The 21,748-nt window shown below is 36.8% G+C and overlaps 1 protein-coding gene across 6 annotated transcripts in view; it reads right to left on the bottom strand.

Annotated features, from left to right (window-relative positions):
- The window catches only part of Rasa2 (RAS p21 protein activator 2), a 111,346-nt gene that overhangs the window by 32,042 nt on the left and 57,556 nt on the right, over window positions 1-21,748 (bottom strand). For all 6 annotated transcript variants that reach the window (XR_012443121.1, XM_020170485.2, XM_074059163.1 and 3 more), the window contains exons 6-14: window positions 19,181-19,264; window positions 17,066-17,138; window positions 13,593-13,669; window positions 12,553-12,654; window positions 4,070-4,226; window positions 3,653-3,801; window positions 2,781-2,895; window positions 2,202-2,276; window positions 1,205-1,328 (exon numbers count right to left, since the gene is read on the bottom strand). Coding sequence is in view for 5 of the 6 variants with exons in the window: in XM_020170485.2 (XP_020026074.1) it covers window positions 1,205-1,328; window positions 2,202-2,276; window positions 2,781-2,895; window positions 3,653-3,801; window positions 4,070-4,226; window positions 12,553-12,654; window positions 13,593-13,669; window positions 17,066-17,138; window positions 19,181-19,264 (956 nt within the window). In the remaining variant the exon portion in view is untranslated. The remainder of the gene's footprint in view (window positions 1-1,204; window positions 1,329-2,201; window positions 2,277-2,780; window positions 2,896-3,652; window positions 3,802-4,069; window positions 4,227-12,552; window positions 12,655-13,592; window positions 13,670-17,065; window positions 17,139-19,180; window positions 19,265-21,748) is intronic.

The raw sequence follows: 21,748 nt of genomic DNA, 5'->3' as shown, positions 1-21,748 counted from the left end.
GCCATGTCCGCGACCTTGGTGAAGCTGCTCCACCTCTCTACTGCATTTCCATTATATCACTCCTGGGAGTAGTGACGGCCTTGAGTAATGCTGAGGAGATGAGGGTGGGAAGGAGATGTTGCAGGCTCTAACAGTGACTGTTCACTAAGTGCTCAATGTGGTTATCATGATCTAACTACTTAAAAATATAGTACTTCATCTTTCAATAGGTTAATGTTCTGCTTTTATTTGTTATGAAGACTACATTTCATATACTTATTTCAAGTTAAATGTTTGTCTTTACTATAATTAGCCAAGACATCTAGACCTGAATTCATCCACAAGTTAAAAAACTTAGCCGCACTACTTCTGTGGAAGGTAAATTCACCAGAGGGACAGATTTAATAGAAAGGAAAAACAAACAAGCAAAACCGCCCACATTTAAACGAATATAATAAAACAGTGAACTCTCTTCAGATGAGAAGCTCTCTTCATACAGCGAGATAAGAGTGATAAAATTTGAAGTTAACACCTTTCCCTCTCCGTCCCTTCAATCAGGCCTATCTCGAAAGGCAGCTAAAGCAAGTTTACATATTAGAGCTACACTACAATAAGAGTAATTCCAAGTACTGACAGTAGGAGTTAGCAACTCATGATTTTATGAAATGTTTTCCAGCAAAATCTTAATGCAGCTACTTTTGCAAAGTTAAAGCATGGCATCTGCTGATATCTGTACCTCTAAATTCTGCATATGTTGCAGCTGAGATGTTTCTAAGGTCAAAGACCATTTCTGTGAAAACATTTCAACATCCAAATCTTAGCATTCTCAAACTGTCACATCCAGTCAACTGTGCATAACTAAGGGTTACCACTATTGGAATGCACGCAACTGGACAAGACAGTTTGTACAAACAACAATCTTATGAGTATACTGGATAAATGTTATCTAGAGTGGCTCTAAATTTTTGCCTTTCTTAAAAGTAATGATGACTTTTGTTTGATCTTTAAGTTGCCATTATATTGAAATAAAATGGGCTGTGTATCTTGAGATTACTATAAGAAAAATAAATTAGATGGCTCATGAAAAAGCAAGCACCATTTTGGAAAACTTCTGGAAGAATATACCTACAAGCAAACACTTTATCCAAACCCAACACACAATTAATATCTACAAAAAGTGACATCTAGAGAAGACATGGCACGGTTAAGGGTAACAGGCACTTACTAGGAAATCTCTGAGTGGCCATTTGCCTCAGGGAATAGAAGATATCACACATCACGGTAGGGCAGCTCATACTGGATTGCACAATTGTACTGAATAACTTGTCCACATAGTAGCGCAGATTCTCCTGCAGGATTTAAAAAAGTAAACAGTAAAATTTCGACTTTCACACATTTTCAGTAGCATTTATATGGGAAAAAATTGCAATGAAAATGAAACTTAATGTAGTCTCTATCAAGTACTCCTCCCTGCTTCCCTTCTCCAAACTCTTTCAAAGGGCAATTAACATTCTGACCTAATTTAATAAATTAAATTTGGACTTGCCAGACATGAGGGGTAAATATTTGAATAGCCTTCATAAGAAGTAAAAGAGATTGAAAGGGAAATAACTCAGATATGTAGGCACCAGGACTTTGTGACTCTGTTATCCACTGTAATGAAAACATGTGACCCTAACACAATTATAGGTTTCCCAGAGACAACTAAAAGTACCAACTGGTCACATCATTATGCCACTTAGTCAGATGGGTTTGACTGGTAGGGAATAATCAGTATGGAGGCTGCCACTAGATACAACCTAAATCCAGTATTATTACTATAGTCAAAAATAGAAAATCAAGAACAGAACCAGGCTGGGCATGGTAGAGCATTCCTGCAATCCCAGCTACTGGGGATCAAGAGGCAGAAAGATTGTGAGTTTTAGGCCAGCCTGGACAAAGTTACCAAGACCCTATCTATCTCAAAATAAATAGAATAAAAGGGATGGGGGTATAGCTCAAGCAAGCATGGGCTCAATACCCAGTATCATAAACAACCCGCCCACCAAAAAAAAAGCCAAGAAAGTGAAACCACTGAGGAAATAACATTCTAAAAGCTAGCCCTAGGAAACACCAGGAAAGTAAAGGTCAGTATGAACAGAGGACGCTGCTCACCTGGCACAGCATTTCTGTACCACAACATTAAGACCATTCCAGACAGTTACAATATAGCAAGCACTCACCTTATTATTTTCTACATTATCTCCTTCTTTTAATTTAATAGGATCAATTTCACAAGGTTTTGAGGATTCACATATCTGGAAAATAAATGTATTTTTCAGTTAATTATTTTTCCTAGATATAACAAAATGAAGGTAACTTTTTTAATGAGTTAAATGTAACAAAGTTTAAAACTAACAAAGTTTAAAGCCTCCACAGATAATATAACAATGTATATAATTTTCTTAAAGAACTATATTGAAAGTATTTCTCATACACTTGAAACTCTAGCTAACACAGAAATAAAATTACAAATAACTAATGTGCCTTTTAAGAGTAAATAATTTATTTTTTCCAAATAATTAACTTTTAAAAGTAAATTTAAAGTAAACACTTTTCTAAAACATTCAGCTTTTTTTTTCTTTTTGGTGGTACTGGGGTTTGAACTCAAGGCCTCACCCTTGTTGGGTGCTCTGCCACTTGAGCTACGCCCTTAGCCTTATTCTTTAGTAAAACATGAATGGATAGAACCTCCCCATCAGTACGTCACTTCTTGAAAGAGATGTAAGATAGCCATGAACTGCTGTTAGAGGACTTTGTACCTCATCTAGAATGGATTTTAATGTTACTTTCAGATAGTGCCCTCCCACTATTTTCATCATCTCATCCAGACATCGGGTTGCCAGGGAATTTCCTCTGAAAATTGTGTTTGCATCTCTGAAATAGAAAAAGATGAAACCAGTGTAGTTAGAAAAAGCTGTAAAACCAGTAACATAACAGGTATGACTTTTGTTATCCAAGTTTAGTAATTTTTACCATTAAATTAAAAGCTGGCACCCAGTAGGTTTGTGAAACTTACCCAAACTACTTTCTGAAAATGAGAAAAAAATCAAAGCCTCACTTAACTAAATAAAGAGTGTATTTTCAGTAGGGTGTGGTAGAGCATACCTGTAATGCCAGCACTCAGGAAACTGAGGCAGGAGGATCCTGAGTTTGAGCTCAGCCTGGCCTGTAATAGTGAGACCCTGTCTTCAAAAAGAGTGTATTTTCACTGAGTTTTCTGTATTTTCAGACAGCAGGCGGTCTTACATGAAGCTAAAATTTGTTTTCCTACTCCTTTCTATTTGTCAAGTTCACATGGTTTGAATATTACTTTTTAAAATAGTGTGTAACTACTAATCTGGTTCATAAGTTACTGATCATAGAATACCCTCCCTCAAAAAGATACCTTACATTTTCTGACAAATAACTTAGATCTTAAGCATTAAATGTCAAGTCTAAGTATTTTGATAAAGATAATGGAGCATTAAAAAAACAAAAAGCCCTGACTTTTGTTACTTGCTAAATAATTTTCAGTCTACTATCCAGTAAATTGGTCAATAAGAAAAAAACTCAGACTACAAAAACAACTTGGCAAACTATAAAGTCTACTTCCAACAATAGCTAATTAACATTTAAGAAGTACAACTCTTACTGGGTATCCTTCAAGTCTAATTCAGCCACTGCCGTGACGAAAGGAACCAGTTTATTCCGGTGCAGCAGCAGTCGCACAAGAGGCAAAACAGCATCATTTTTATCTCGGCATATTTCACCCAAGATGTAGGCAGCTGAGGCAGATACCGGCTACAACACAGAAAGGTGGAAAACAAACACGAAATCAAGGAAGCATGATTAAAATTCAACCATTAACCTGTAAAAATAATTAAAATATGGCCACTAATTATAACTACTATATAGAATAGGATTTAGGTTTCTAAATGCTTATCAAAGATGAAATTTGTAATCAGGTTTAGAGAAACTAAATACACAATTTTGAAGTCTTTTTCTCAATCATTTAAAGAATTATTTTAGCCTTTTCATATAAATCATACACTTTAGTTTTTCAAAGTACCTGGACATCTGGGGATTTTAGCAGCAAAGTTTTCAAAGGACCATAGTACTCTGAAGGAAGCACGTAGTCTTCTGTGTAGCATATGTTTAATCGAAGCGAACCCAGGTCATCAGTTTTAGATGACTTGTTTCCATTATCTCTTGGTTGTAGCAAGTACCTAAAGTAAAAAGTAAAATCAATTCCACTTGATAACAATGAGTCTAAGCCAGTGATATAAGTAAATAGCTAAGCCATTAAACAAAACAAAATGGGGGCTGGGATGGAGCTGAAGGGTGATTTATGCTCTTAGTGTGGATGAGACCCTGGGTTCAATCCCCAGCACCCAAATAAAATAAATAAACCAACCAACCAAAATTGTTAACCTAGCATTTAAAGTTAGGACACTTTGTAAGTAGCACTGGCTATATATTGTACTACAAAGCTATAATAGATTTTAATCTAGGAAATAAAAACAGGAATAGAAAAATTAAGATCTTAAAGGGATTAAACAAATTTCATTAGTTTGCAAATTTAGGGAAAAGTAAAACTTATGACTTAATGTGTATGTGTGGGGGTGGCTGGGGATTGAACCTAGGCCTCATGTATTCAGAGAACATATTTTACCACTAGGCTGTACTCAGAGCTCAGTGACCTAGTTTTAAAGTAAATTCAACATATAACAACTTCAACTTACTAAGTTAATGATTAAAATGTGGACACAGTGGCTCATGGCTGGAATCTCAGATATTTTGGAGGTGGAGATCAGGAGGATCAGAGCTTGAGGTCAGCTGGGCAAAAAAGTTAGGGAGACTAACATCTTAACCAATAAAAAAGCTAGGTATGTGCCTGTCATCCCAGCTATGCAGTAAGTATAAACAGGAGGATCATGGTCCAGCCTGGCCTGGGAATAAACACGAGACTCTATCTGAAAAATACCTAAAGCAAAAAGGACTTGGAGGCATGGTTCAAGTGGTATAGTGCCTGCCTAGCAAGCCTGAGGTCCTGAGTTCAAACACTGTATCACCAAAAAACAAACAAAAAATAGTTAGTGATTAAAGGTTTGTAAATAAGTTTTTACATTATTAAAAGGCTAACAGCATAATTATATTGAAAATGTTTTTATTTTTCAAAAATCAGATTTACATGATTTTTTTAAGGTAAGTAAAATGCAGAAAATATGCAAAAATAGTTAGCTTTAAATATCTAAGGAAAGATATGTTTAGAATTAGAGAAGTTTGTAGAATCAAAACCATAACTCTAATTTTTAAAAAGTTTTTTCAACACACATATAAAAGCAAAGAGACGGCATACTGAATCCTGTGACTCCTTTACCTAACGTCAACAATTATCGACTCCTGCATTATGACTTCAAAACAATTTCCAGATATTTTATCATTTCATACATCACTTTAAAAATCACTATTGTTATATTCAAACTCTCTCAAACTTAACATAAATGGTTTTCTAGTTTGTTGAAATCCATATGAATTCCAAAGATAGTAATTAGTTGATAGTGTTCTATGTGTCTTTTAATTTATATACCCCCTCCATTCCTGTGAGAAATCTGGTAATTTGTCCCGTGCAGATTTTTGCATTCCCTCCATTGTTATCTCCATGTATATTCATGTTCCTTTGACCCCTCTGTATTTCCTGTACATTGGCAGTTAGATCTAGAGGCTGTCACTTAAGACTTGATATGATGGCAAGGATACTTCAAGAGGTACTAATGTCTGAACTACTTTTCTTTTTGTGATTTTAGGAGTCATTGATAATCATTGCCTAGAGCTATTAGTCAGAATTAATCATAATTTCATACTTCTATCATTCTTCCTTCACTTATTAGCTGGAATATTTCTTTATAAAGGAATCTCTGTAGTCTTGATACTTAAAATTTCTATTTGTCACCTGTGGCTTTTCCCCTTCAATAGACTAATTTGTTTAAAAAAACAGAAGGGAGAAGGGTCTAACAGAATATTTATTAGCTCTGAGAAAGAGATGAGAAAGACAAAAAAAAGGAACTAGAGAACTAACCAAGCAAAATTAAAAAGATGAAGAGATGGCAACAGGGAGGAGAAAGTTCACAGAAACTGTTAGGAATTCCTCTGCTGAGGCATAATTATCTTGGAAGATCAACCTTCAGAACTCTGATTTGAGAAGCACTGATTTAAAAATCCAGCTAATGAAATAACTGGAAACAATCCTGTTAGCAAAGGTGACACAGAAGTATCTCTGCTGGCTGATCACCAAACAACCTCACCAGGACATTACTATGGTCAATTTCTCATGACCTAGGGTATGTTCTGTAGCCACACATCTAAAATTGAACCTAAATTGCAATGATTGAATACAGAGCCTGATGTACTCAAAGCAGGCTAATAACTACACTTATGAAATGAAAGAAAACAGCCATGTGGCACAGATGCCTGCATTATTTGGCAACCAATACAATATACTGTAGAAATGTTCACTAACAAAAGTAAGGTCAAGAGTGATAACTGCATTAATGAACACCCTCAACACCAGTCCCAGGCACTCAATTATTTGGCTTTAACAATTATTACCATTTATGGGACTAGAGGCATGGCTCAAGTGGTAGAGAATTTCCTAGCAGGTGTGATGCCCTGAGTTCAAACCTCAGTACCATTAAACAACCCCTCCCCCAAAAGACCCACCACAGACAAATAATGATCTCCATTTATCATAGTGTTTTTATCTATATCCCTCACTTTCACTAACATTAGTAAAAGTAAATTGACAAGCAGTATGATGTATATCACACACACATATTTGAAAAGACAAATTATCAGATGGTGGGATGGTAAATAACAAGGAGATTTAAGCAGTCTTAAGAAAATCTCAGCTACATGATAGTCTTGCCAAAGAAATTGGTAATACTTCTGGGTAAGAGGTATTGTGCTTGAATGGACTATGTGTTATTCTAGATTACTTTTCCCTTCTCTTTTGTAATTAGTGTCTTCCAAACATGATAGATTAGTATTACTTGTATTATTGCTTACTCAGTTACAACTGGTTCTGCTTCTCTGGGACTGCACCTATCCATCTCAAATAGTGTCTCCACATTCTCCTCATACTCCAGTCAAAACAAAGGCATTTTTGGTTTGTTCTACAGGAATTTTGCTCAGAAGGCAACTGTATTTCCCTTATGTCCAAATTACTGGAGGGGCAGAAGGGGCATGGACTTATCCCTCTGTTACTCTCCGTGAAGCAGGGTTACAGTGACGCTGTTGTCAGTTACTCATTTTTATGCACATGTTGTCTTAGGATGCTCAAGAACTGCAGAAGGGCTCACTCCTACCATACTTTTAAAACTCGTTTTCTTGGAGTTTCTTTGGCAGATAAGAAATCCCTACAGATTTCTTGGAAAAAAAAAAAAGAAACAAAACTTCAAAACATCACTGTTTGGCCCATTCTTTGAAAAGATCTTTTTTTTTTTAATGAGTGAAGACACCTCTGATTTCTTTTTAAATACTATTTTATAAGCAAGGGCCCTTAAGTCTTTGCATATAACTTAAACAGAGAACATTTTGAATTTAAACATATCAAAATTATGCCAAAGAAAATATTTATTATAGCATACTGGCTAAGAGCACCAACTTGGGAGTCCGTTCAGCTGAAATCCCAGCTGTGTAACCTTGGGCAAGTCATTCAATCTCTCTGTGCTTGATTCCTCTTCTGTTAAGTAAGGGGTATTAATAGTAGATTATCATTTTATTCGTATAACAGCTCTAAAGAAGTTATGTAAGTAAAGCACTCAGAATTGTGCCTGGCACACAGCTCACACTATGCCAATGCTGCATAAACATATCTGCTTAAATACATGAATAAATGTGAATGTGTTAAATATACATGCATTAAACATATGAATAACTACTGATAAACAGTGATCTGCATAATTGTATGTGATTATTATTTGAAAATATTATAAAAGCTCAACTCAACAAATTGCCTGAAGAATCACCAAAGGAATTCCCTATGAATTAGAGCTACAAAGAAAAGCCTCAAGATTTGTTAACCAGGGAATGTCTGACAGGCTGAAGGTCTAGAGAAACAAAATCAATAAACAAACCAAAGCAATGACAATGAAATACTCTAATACACTTCATTTATTTATTTTTATAGACGGGGTCTCTATGAAGCCTATTCTGGCCTCAAACTCCATACCCTCCTGCCTCTTCCTTTCTAGTGCTGGGATTAGACTATGCCTCCCTCCATGCCCAGTTTCTTTAGTTTTTTTAAACCAAGTATTTCAGTTTGAAAGAATAAAAAGCGGGAAATAAAGAGAACTGTTAACTGAAAGTAGCATCAGTTGTTCTACATGTATTTTTTTCACTCAAAATTAGAGAGGCATGAAAACAACCCATATGCTCTCAAAAGTTAGCATCCTGATGGACTTAGTAGAAAACTCATCATTTGAAAAATCTTAACTACAGGTCCATATAATAAAATGTAGAAACAGACAGAGCAAACTACAATTATTTGTATATAATGCCACACACGCTGGAAAACAGCTGTCAGAGAGCTCTACGAGTTGTAATTCTTGAACGGTGTTTCTGGTTCCACGAGAGATAATCATTGCCAATGGATCTTTCCAAATTTAAATAGTAAGGAGCAATGTTAAAAATAGGAGACAAAAAAAAAGTGAGAAAAGATGTCAAAATTGGCAAAGTAGCAACTAAACAATTTCAAGTAAATATTAATCTTGTTTAAAATTATATATAAAGTGTTTATGTTGCAAAACCTACCCACTTGTTTAATTATTTGAATCTTACTTTCAAAATTAAAAACTACAACATGAAAAGATACTTGTGACTGTTTTCTTGGTGCCAGTTTTTGTATTTTGGATCATCTGGGGAAATGAATGTACTAATTTCTACATGAAGAGTCTGCACGTTGCAAGCTCTCTGCCACTGAAGCGAGTGAGTGATGAACTGAACTGATTGTCCCCTAAGGTTCTCTTTATTCATCACATTCCAAACAGTGGAGACTATGCACACCCCTACACCCAACCCAGCAATAACTGTAACCATGATGGCACAAGTTATACCCAATGACAAAAGCACTTGCCACTGACTTTACGGAACTCATCTCATCCTCTTCATACCTCTAGGACGCAGGTACTTACTGGTGTCAACTCCATTTTATAGCCACACCAAATAAAGGCAAACAGGCTGACTAACTTGTTCAAAGTCACCCAAGTAGTTAATGGCAGAGATGGGAATCTAACCAAAGCAGTTTTTGATTCCAGAGTCCATAATCTTAACCACAAGAGTGAACAAATACTTATTGGTGTTATATTACACAGGCTGAGTTAAAACAAACAAGGTGTAGCCACGTGTGGTGGTGCATGCCTGTAACCCCAGCACTTGGGAGGCTAAGCAGGAGTATCATGAGTTCCAGGCTGGCCTGGGTACATAGCAAGATCCTGCTCAGAAATCCAAAAAAGCCACCGCAGGATACAGTATGTCTATCTGTGTAAAGACAGGGGAGAGGGATGTATATACAGAAAATATTTCCAGATAGATACAAAAATATTCTAGAATCTCAGGAACAGTGGCTGCTTCAGAAGTGGGGAAACAGGGTGGGGGGGGGTGTGGAGAAGGGAAGAGACAGTTTTTTACCCTTTGACCTGGGAATCATGTGAGTATATTGCCCATTAAAAAATCAAATAAAATTCTGTTACCTACATAGGCAAAGTAAAAACTAGCTAATACCAACTCTAACAAGATAGTCCTAACATGTGACCGAATTATCAGCATAGAGACCACACCATTATTAAGGAACTGAACCACCAAGAAAGGAACGGCAAGGTGTCTGAGTCACCATATTGTAAGGAGAAAAAAACTAAATTGTAACTATCAAAAATCAGTTTTTAGTTTTCAGGACAAGAGTGTAACATGCAACACTAATGGACATTGTTGGGAAAAAGGAAAGTAAATCAAGACTTTTCAAACAATGGAACTGCACAGTGAGAGGTGTCAAAATTAAGACTGTACCTAAAAAGCCTGAAGGTAACCAAGCCGTTCTCGAGTTTTCATGCAGTCACCATCAGTCCCACAAGGGGATGCTACAATTCAACAACTGGCAAAGGCAGCCAAGTGTCTTGTTTCTGACTTAGAAGGAAATGGCACTTGCACTTTCATACTTCCTTACCTCTGTTAGCCTAGCAGCTGTTCCTATTTTATGCTGTGTGAATTTTAGCACTTTATCAGGTTACTTGAAAAGATTCATACTACTGACAAAAAGTCTAGGGAGTGAAACTGATTTGTTTGTGAATATTCTACTATTCTGCCAAAGCAGGGGGACAAAGTTTTGCCAAATACATGGGACTTTGTGGGACTTTCAGGGTTATTCTGAGAGACCTGAGAGGCACAAAAACTCTCTTCTTCTCTGTACTGAGTGGTATGGCATATAATTTTAAAGACTCACAAATCAAGTTCGGAAATATACACTAATTTATGGAGGGTGGAAAAAGATGTGGTGGAGGGTGACGGACCCCACATGTTCACCGATTTTTTTCCCCTCTGTGGATGCATTTTAGGAATTATGATATACAAAATTCTACCATAAACATCAATACATATTAGATCTACATTAGGGAAAGGGAAAAATAAAACAAAAAATGTGAGTGTAAAAGTCAGTCTTGAAAGGTAACTAGGAGGGGACAGCACAGGTAATATGAAGTGGTGACAGTCAGGGAGGAGTGATCTCTTAAGGAAAACTAAGACTGATGCCTCAAAGAAATATCAAATACTTGGTGTCAACTACTCTTCTAGGCAGCAGAAAGTAAGTCTAAAAAGTGGTCCTTATAAAGCTAAATAATGTTCCATGGTGTATATTTACCACATTTTTAATCCATTCATCACTGATGGACATTCCACCATAAAAAGGAGAGATCTTATCTGTGGCAACATGGATGAAACTAGAGGATGCTATGTTAAGTGGAATACGGCCCAGAAAGACAAACAGCACACGTTCTCACTCACGTGAGAAGTAGCCAGTGAATACAGGTCACTAGAGGCAAGGAAAAGGAGAAGGGAGAACAGAGAGAAGATATCTAGATGATGGGTACCAAAGTGCACTTGGAGGTGGAGTAGCTGTAATGTTATATAGCACAGTGGTGTAACTACAGTATACAACGATTATACATTTCACCCAATTAGAGAAGAGTTTGAAGGTTCCCAACACTTAGAAATGTTTGAGAAGATGGAAATGCTGACTATCCTGATTTGGTCACTACACATTGCATACAAGTTTTGAATTCTAATACAGTACCCCCACCCCAAAAAATAAGTATAAATATGTCAGTTAAAAAAAGTGGTCTTTAAAAGGCAAATCAGAAAGGCACTTGCATTTATACTCATTTAAATCCAAGTCTAGCAAGAGCAATGCCATGCATCCCTCTAGAAAAGACAGGATACACGATTTTAAGTGTGACATGCAACTAAAACAACTTTCATATCAGTTCTGCTGAGGAAATTAGCATCAATTCAATGTCACTATTAGTCATGAAGAGGTAAAGTAGCCGTTATAGAGCCCCCAGTGTTCCTGAAAAGTGAAGCAGCTTAACAAGATCTGAGATACTCAGAAAATACACCGAGGCCCCATTTTCAATGGAGACTGGTGAGGGAAAATCAGTTCCCATTAACAATGAAGCCCCAATAAACCTTTGCTTTCAAACATCCATAGTTCCTATGACCAACAATAAAGCTTCTGAACTGCAGGTGTTAATTTGTGACTAAGCATCTACATGGGGGACTCACGTCATGTTTTAAAATGTTTTCCATTTCTTAGAGTCAAGATTTATTTATTTTTATTTTTTGGTGGTACTGAAGTTTGGACTCGGGGCCGCAAACGTGCAAAGCAGGTACTCTACCACTTGAGCCACATCAGCAGTCCATTTTGCTCTGGTTATTCTGGAGATGGGATGTCTCAAACTATTTGCCTGGGATGGCCTTGAACTATGACCCTCCTGATTTCAGTATCCCAAGTAGCTAGGATTACAGGTGTGAGCCACCAGTGCCTGGCTTCAAGATTTAAATTTTTTAATATTGGTGGGACTGGGCCTTGAACTCAGAGACTCACACTTGCTAGGCGAGTACTCTACCACTTGAGTCACTCCACCAGCCCTTTTTTGTTGGGTATTTTCGAGGTAGGGTTTTGTGAACTATTTGCCTGGGCTTGTCTTGAACTAAGATCCTTCTGATCTCTGCCTCCCCAGTAGCTAGGATTACAGGTATGAGGCACCGGCGCCTGACAAGATTTCATTTTGAAACAGAAAAATATTCTTAGACAATTCAGTTCTTTTATCTCAGTAGCACAGGTCAAGTTATAAAACTATCAAAATACTTATATTTCTGCGATAATGAATTCATAACCAAACTCATTAATTTCAGTGATTTTTTACTTATTCCATAGCAAATTTAAAACCAGCTCATAGTAAGCATTTATTTTCATATACACTGTATTAAAGTTTTTCTTCTTACCAGGCTTGATGAGACGAATCATTTCTTAACACATTCACAGGAACCTTAATCTCACCCAGGAAAACATCTTGGACAAGATTTCCATTATTCCACAAGTCAATCCTGAAAATTGAAAACTGGCCTTATTTTTTTGCAAACGGCGTTTAAGAGAAAGCACACCACCAAGTAGCTTTGAATTACTGTGATTTGTATTACAGCATTAATTTTACATGCTTAAAAGTAAGAGATGTTAGCATTGCCATAGACCTCACCATCTAGACTAGGAAAGCAAAATATTAAGTAGCTTTCATTCAAAAAGTATCAATTCTAAATAGCCTAGAAGGTGGCACTTAAGTTTCTTAGTTTCAAAGTTTAGGCTTTATTTTAACCTGTAGCAATAATAATAGAGTTACTTTGTTGAATTTGAGAAAAGAAACAAACACAAGACTGGAGTTTCTCTTTTGATTATAACCAATGAATATGTAAAGACAGATGATTTACAGAAGCGTATTACCTGACCACTCCAAACACACGATTAGAACACCCTTTAGATGGACACACTGTTAACACCACACCTACACATGCATTTGCACAACTTTCCTTTTCAAAACTACATAGATATTTTAGACCTAGGAAATACCACAAACTTCAAACACATGCACCTACTGAGTTATTTTCTTACCTCACTGAAATTTCTGATAGTCAGCAGATATGTTAAGAAGAATAAAAAAATTATTTCTAAATTGGTTTAGATGTAATGCTTTTTCATCCATTATGCTATTATCCAGGTATTTAAGGTGTAATTTGTGAAAAATTAAAAATGTAATAGGTGAAGACTTGGTTGTCTTTGTTTATAAAATAAGTATATTTTGACTATTTCTGTAAAGAAATTAGATTTTGAAAAAATAATTTAGATATGAAATTAGATGCATGTTCCTCTGTCTTATCAGTCAGCTTGTTCCAGAAAATTCTATTAAGGTTGGTTCACATTTTTTAGTTAAATTTAGGATTTCTTTTTGGCACACAAAAAAGCAATTCTAGAAAACCCCTAAGGCACATACCTAATTTCTAGCTTTTCAATGTCCTCCTCTTCCACCTGGAACTGGGACTTTCTGGTGTAACTACTGGACCTGGTTACCTATAAACAAAAATACTTCAGTAAAAAAAATTTAAATTATCTTTTCCCTCCTTGAGTTTAAAAACAAGAATTCCCACACTATTCAATCACAAATATAAATAGAGAAAAATGCTGAACTAGTATTTTACCCTAAAGTATGCAGTGGCAGGAAGGAGACAAATGCAAAGTATCCTTGCCTCCTGCATTCCTACCAATTCAGTATGGGACAACATTAGGCTCTCTGGCTCACAGGATGTCTGCTGGCAACTCAGTAAAATGACACACTTTAATGGAGCCGCATTTGCTAAAAACCGCTTAAAGACTTTCCCACATTTCTCAAGATAATGACACTACTCATGTTTCCGTCTTACACTTTTGCTGACAACATCAAGGCCACTGAAAGGAACTTCAACTACCATCTGCTGGAATGTGTCCACTCCCACACAGCCCTTTTTATTTGATGAGTTTTCTCATCTTTTTTTTTTTTTTGCAGCACTGGGATTTGAACTCAGTGCTTTGTGCTTGGTATGCAGACACTGTACCACTCAAGCCATACCTCTAGCACTTTTTGCCCACACCATGCTGGACTAAGATCCTTCTATTTTAAGCTTCCTGCTACAGGTGGGATGACAGGTGCACTCTACCATGCCCAGCTTTTTTCTACTAAGATGGGGTCTCACAATTTTTTTTGCCTGAGTTTGGGAGGTAATCTCAGCTTCCCACATTGCTTTGGATGACAGACATGTGCCAATATACCCAGATACTGGTTGAGATGGGGTCTCATGAATGTTTTGCCTGGGCTGGTCTTGAATCACAATCCTGATCGCAGTCTCTCAAGTAACTAGGATTACAGGCATGAGCTACTAGCACCTGGCTTCTCATCCTCTTCTTAATAGGAGGGTAAAATGATTCTCCTCTCTTCTAAGACTACCCTCCCACAGATAGAATGTAATAAGCATGCTATAAGCATTCAATCTATTTTAATTACAGCTTTCTTTACTAGTTTGTTCACCTTACTCAAACCTAAGAAAAACTCTTCCCTTAAATTATGGTCCTATTTCTTTTCTCAGACAAATATCTTAAAACTACAATTCCTCCTGTACTTCCTTACCACCCACTCACAGTAACTCTTTATATCTTGCTTCCTCACAGATCACCCTCCTAAAATCTCACCACCAATCTGATGGTCAACTCTTCTTGCCATCCTTGACCTCTTTCACTGATCCAGTGATCACACTCCTTGCTCTGAGTTTACCTGAGGATTATTCTGACAACCTTCTGTTGTTTTCTTTCTTCCTCAGAATGTATAAATATGGGTTATCTTTCAGTGCTGCCGTTTACAAAGTGCTTTCTTTCACACACCCGTTATCTTCTCTGTTCATCAAACATTGGTCTGAGGCAGGCCTGGCTAGATTTATTACCCACATCTTATAAAATACAGAAATTAAGTGACATACTCAAAGCTGGACAGTTAATAAGTGGCTGAGCTGAGCGTCTTCACTTTCTCTTTTATTGTATCCCATTACTCCTTTGGCTTTCTTGACTCTTTGTAAACAAAGCTTGTATCTTGATGAACAACCACCACCCAGCTTACATTTTGTCTGTAAGAAGGGTTTTTACCTATCAGATCTTAAGCTTGCTATGTCCCAAACTAAACCACTTTTGCTCTTCCTCCTAATTCTGTTTTTCCAGGTTTGAAACCATGGGGACCACATGTAACTTCTTTCTTTGTCCTCTACACTCCAACTTATTATCTTGCCCTTGGTAGTATCTTTCTTACCTGCCCCTTCCTCTCTATTTTCATATAACTCTCTTCAAGCAGACTCCTTCAACTTTTTTTTTTTTTTTTTTTTTTTGTTGAATAGCTAAACCGCAATAGTCATTTGATCTCTGTGTCTTTCCCTAAGATACCTAGCCCACAGCTCATGGTTAATTCTTTCCACAACACTGCTTTACTCTTATTACATCCAGATTCAAAAACATCCATGGCTAAAATTAACGTACCCCAGGCCAGGCACTAGAAGGTTTTATTAGCTGGTCTTATTCCACTTTTCTTATCTTAGTTCCTTTTAGTTTCTTAAACAAACCCAGTAAAATCTACTTGCTGTTGTTTGCTTTTGTCTCTAGGCCTAAAATACTCCTTCTCTGTAATATTCTGAATCTTTCCTCTTAAGAAAGCCTAGGCTTTCTTCAAGCCTTTCTTGACCATCTCAACTAGAGAAGTATCTGTGTAGTTCACTGCTGTGCATATACGCAGGCCATGTGCTTTCTACCTCCTGCTCTGGCTAGGCTGATCCGAATCTATCTTCACAGTGAGCCTGACAGAGGGCCTGCTGACTCACTGGCTCAGGGCTTGCCAGGTGCTGTGGTGCAGCAAGGAGAGTCCACCCCATCTGACGTTAGCCATGTGGACTAATGTGGAGTGCCAGTGCTTTTGGTCAGTAGCCCTTTAAGTTGCCACCTTCTTTGTTTTCTCCAGGTTAGATGTAACAGTCATTAATAACAAATGTAGAACAACAGTACTGAGTCCTAGCCAGGAAATGGAAAAGTCTCACGTTGGTAACTATCTTGTTTTCTTTCTCCTTTGCTTCCACCCCCGTTTCCTATTTCACTTCTGGCACTTTCTTCAGCCTGTGCTCCTTTATTAAAGTATGGTAGTTGTGTATAACTGGAGGAACCCTAGTATTCTACTTTCAAATACGAGAAAAACGCATAAAAGGAAAAAAAAATCACACAAAACTGAACGCCTCTTTTCAAACCTTTCTCATATGTTAATATCAACTGCGACAAGTTCCACTACTGCACGGTCTCTTAGACAATTTGATTTGTGATTGTTTTCTGTAGTCTTCAAATAATACAAAAAAGTATTTAGGAACTGCTGTAAAGTAAAGGACTGCAAAGCATTGTTTTGGGGACAATTTCAAGGAGCTGAAGAACTCCACGAAGAGAAGTAAGCATGTGTTTGCAGAGTGAACTGGACTAAAAAGAGCTTAGTAGTAAGGCTCTAATCACATGGTACTTATACGCTGAAAGGGTTCTCACATGTTTTAGGCATGATAAAAATTTTGTGTTGGGTAGGGTTGCTACTGTTTTACCCTTTCACAAGGTAAGAAACTTGAGCCTCACGTTTGCTGACTCAGTCATCTGGACTGGATCTCGGGTCTGCCAAATGATAACACTTGCTTCATTAGTGGTTTTCAAACAGTACCCTGCAGAAGACTCCTTCCCTACTTCCAGGCCAATCAGACTCTGTTTTTATGTATTATGTGCATTGTATCATAGTTCTATTGCTTTCTGGAAAGAAATATTAAGCTGCATTAGCTGATAAAATATTATGACTGTGGCTTGGAAAAAGAAATCAATTAAAATTCAGTATTAAATATTCAATGTTAACACTAACATAAAACAAGAAATTACCTCAAAATAAAAGATTTCATTAAACTGTGGGTTGCTTGTTTTCTTCTTTACTTTTGTCTTCTTCTGGTCATTCCTGTTCCAATGTGGTAGAGTTTTTACCTTGTAGAACTTAACAGTACACAGTTATAAAACATGCCATTTCCAAACCAGGGTGCCTCACCTCTGTCAAATGCTAAGATGATCGAGAGGAGACTAGCTTTAAATATTACGGGGGGGGGGGGACAAAGGTGTCCCCACAAATTCACATCAAAGAATATCCTATATATGCAAGTTTATATATCTGAATAGGTTAAGATCACTTTATTCTCTCTACGGTAATACAAAACTGACTAGCAAGCTCTTTGGGGTTTTAAAACACATTCTATCACAGAAGAAACGCAGAAGAAATGGTGATAAGGAAAGCATTAAGATATAGTGCCTTTACCTATGTTGAAAACACCCGAGAAATATGAAAAGCATTCTTAACTAACTTCTTAGGCTTCAGCTACAATAATGACTGATTTTTTTTTAAACTTTGAAGTAATTACAGATTAAGAGGAGGTGGTTACAAGGAAATGTACATGAAGTCCTGCACCTTTACCCAGTCTCTCATGTGAACCTCTTACACAACTGTAGCACAACAGCAAAATCAACAGTAACTTTGTAAAACAAATTTATATTCATAAACTGTGTTACTAAACAATTACATTAAAGAACTTGTCAGGCATACATCATTAAACAGAAAACAAAAATAGCTTCCCTGGCTGGGGATATAGCTCACTGGTATAGCACTTGCCTAGCATGTGTAAGGCCCTGCTGGATTCCACTCCTAGTACCACCAAACAAACAAACAAAAAAACTGTATTCCCAAAAAAAAACCTCCCCTAAGATGAATTTTATTTTTTTTTTTGGAGACAGGGTCTCACTATGTAGCTTAGGAGGCTCTGGAACTCATATAACCCAGGATGGCTGGGAACTCCTTCATTCTCCTGTCTTTACCTCCCAAGTGATTACAAGCATGTACCATTTTTAACAAGTAAAAATAAGTCCCTCTGATAACATTTAATGTTACGATCATCTGCTTTTAAACTGAAAGCCCCTGTAATAACGTTAGCACGCCATTAGTTGAGCAACCATGGTATTAGGAATAATATGCTAACAGAGAACTTTATATATACATAAAATACTTCTTTGTCTTTTGGTGGTACTGGGGTTTAAACTCAAGGCTTCATGCTTGCTAGGCAGGTGCTCTAACACTTGAGCTACTCCACCAGCCCTTTTTTTGTGCTGGGTATTTTCGAGATAGGGTCTTGGAAACTATTTTGCCTGGGCTGGCTTCGAACTGAGTAGCTAGGATCATAGGTGTGACCCACTAGCACTTGGCTAAATACATTTTTCAAGGTAACTTAGTGATTTAAAAAGAACAAGAATACCTAGGGTTCTTGGGGACGGGGAGAAATGGTATGTGTCTGTGTGTGTGCACACAGAAAATATACTGCTTTTTGTTTCCTGATTTTAAGCCTTCAGCTTACAGACAAACTTTAAGACTACAAAGTTATATAACACAAAATACTACAAAGTGCTGGGTTTCTTTATAAATTACCCAAGTTAACACAATGGCACTCTGCACCGTGCTCTGGTACTTCAGCAGTACATCTTCAGCTTAGAATTCTCTCTGCAGAGCACAGAGCTCATGAGTAGAAAAGGCAACTTTTAGTTCTCAGCTGCTTTCCAGATAACACACGGAAACTGCCTTGTTATTACGAGTTGGCATTTATTGAAACAGGATTTTTACCTGCACAAAATTAAGAACACTTGAAAGTAGGGATGCTAAAGAGCAAAGGATTTTCATGTTTAAAAAATAAATTTTATTAGTATGAAACTCAGGGTTTTCCCACAGCCTAAGCATATGGCAGATTTAAAATGACAACCAGTTTTCTGTTAAAAAAATAAATAAATAAAAGGACTTGGTTGTTTGTAAATGTATAATGAAATTTCCTAAAGATTCTTCTTTCAAAGTTTTCATGCCCATGTGTCATAAATAGTTACATAGCACTTGCTCTAAGAATCCTAAATTTTCAATTCTTAAATTCAACTTTAAACTTAAAAATCCAGTAACAATTCAATAAACATTACCTAGAAGGACCCACTAGAGAAACTGTTGCATAAGGATCACAGCTTTGTCCATTGATGAGAGGCAACCCATGGCATGCCTTGATGCTAAGGCAGAAGAAAGAGATTCAACATATCAGAAGCACGTTACACAAGATAAAACATTACTTTTTGATTGTTTTATTGTAGAGCTGGACACTGGACCCAGGCAAGTGTTCGAACAATGACCTTATTCCCAGCCCTGGAACATTATGTTTAAATACAAATTAATATATGCAAAGGGCTCCAAATTCCATGGTTTAGTTGTATGCCTATACACCAGCTACCCCAAACATATGTATGTATGCATGCATCTGCCTATTACATTATGCTTTCAAAACAGGACTAAACAAGAATGTCACAATCAGTACTGAAAGTACCAAATGATATTAATACATTTCCTCCTGCTAAATACCCAAGAAGGTACATTTTGTGGTTTGATAATACATCAAACTGCTGTGGCTTCTGAAAAGAAAAAGCAGTACAACCTAAAATGAGAAACTACAAACCAAGTCAGCTTTACAGCATCATATCCTTTGCTAAAGCATGAATGACATGCCAGGAAATAACTGTGGTTTCCATGTAAAGGCTAATTCATAAATATAGGGCAAGTCTCACATAACTTTGTAGCCTTTTATCCTGATTCTCAGTAAACGCTCCTGCATCATTCTGTAGCAAATGTTTTAGAAAATAAAAACCAGGTCATCTAATCTACTCTATGCATGATAGTCACTGATATTTATAGAGAACAAAGAATGTGACTTTAATAATGAGTTGACCAAATTTCCTAAGTGTTACTGAATTAATTTAATGTCTAAGGAGCTTCATTTATTAATGCCTAAGAGAATCTCAAGATGAAGGGCACTGAGCATCCAGTATTTCTTTCCATATTCACAGATCATGTAGGAGGGGAAAATGTAATACTGCCAAGTAAAGAGAGAAATGATATATGACTCATTTTTCTTGGCACCAAAAATAAAATTCAAAATTATCTGAAACTAATCAAAGAAAGCATGGGCCAACATAATACTCTAGGGCTTATATTTTTTTCACCACTGAGGCAGCACCCATGAATTACCAGCTTTTTACTGTGGCTGGTGGTGGGACCTCTTGCTAGGTCCTAGGATATAGGATGTTCTCATCTCTTTAACAAAGCTTAAAAGCAAATCATAAAAGGATCAAACTGTTTCCAAGTAACTTAAATGAGACCTAAATAAAATTCACATATGTTCAGAGGAATACAAAATATCCAGTAAACTCAAATTTGGCATCCAAGAGAAAATAACCAGGAATTCAAAGAACAAGAAAATATTCACAATGAAAAGAAAAACCAATCAAAACAGAAGCAGAAATGACGACAACGAAAAGCTCACAGAATTGGTAGAAAGGTCATTTAAGAAGTGAGACCTATGAAAGATGAAAAGCACAAGACCGTTTGTACACAGGTACGAACATGGACCCTGAAACCTGCTGAAGCCACCATGAGAAGGGTCTGGGGTAAGAGAATAATGGAGGGGATGAACCAGTTCAGGGTATAATAAATATACATATGGAAATGTCACAATGAAATTCCTTGTATATCTGTCATTAACTAACAAATGCCTTTTTTTAAAATGCAGGACAGGAAGGTAAAACAGGTCCTTTCTGGGGGTGGGTACCAGTGGAGGGGAGGAAATAAGGAAAGGGTGAAAGAGGGTGAATATGGTGGAAGTATCTTGTATTCATGTATGAAAATGGAACAATAAGAACTATTGAGACTGTTCTAAGAAGAGGGTAGGGAGAATCTAATTAAGATATATCGTAAGCACTAATGTAAATGTCACAATGTATCCCCTATACAACAATAATACGCTGGTGGGGAAAAAAACAAACAAAAGAAAATGTAAGATCTGACATGAAAAACACATTGAGTGGAAGTCCAATGTTTGCTAAGACTGGGAAGGAGGTGAACAGACATGAGGCTCAAAACATTCAGTTTTAGATGTGTAAATTTCAAAATGCTAGATTTCAAAGAGGACATATGAGACTAGAACCCAGAAGACAAACTTTGGCTGAATGCACAAGGCACACACAATTTTAAAAGACCTTTTTGTTTTGAAACAATTTTCAGACTTCCAGAAAGGTTGTAAAAAGAATGGTTTCTGTGTACCCACCATGCAATGTTAACATCATGTGTAAGCACAGTGGAGCTCACTGAAACTGAAAAACTAACATTGTTGTAATCATCCTTCTAACTGAAGACTTTACTCAAATTTCCTCAGTCTTTTTCTTGTTCAGGATGCAGCATGGGATCCCACATTGCATCTAGTTGCCAAGTCTTCTTACCTTCCTCCATCCCAAGACAATCCTTTGGTTTTTCTTTTTGTCCCATGATTTTGTCAGTATTGGTCAGTTATTTTATAGCATATTCCTTAATGTGAGTTTGTCTGACATTGGGATTACACATCCTGGTGTCCTCAATACACCCTACCAGGAGGTACTAGATTTCTCATTATTGGTGATATTAACACTTGGTTAAGGTGGTATCTATTCAATAATCTTACAGGGAGATCT

Source organism: Castor canadensis, chromosome 17, assembly GCF_047511655.1.
Source record: "Castor canadensis chromosome 17, mCasCan1.hap1v2, whole genome shotgun sequence".
Classification (NCBI taxonomy): Eukaryota; Metazoa; Chordata; class Mammalia; order Rodentia; family Castoridae; genus Castor; species Castor canadensis.
The sequence above is the reverse complement of the archived record's forward strand: the minus strand, read 5'-3'. Positions and strand labels throughout refer to the sequence as shown.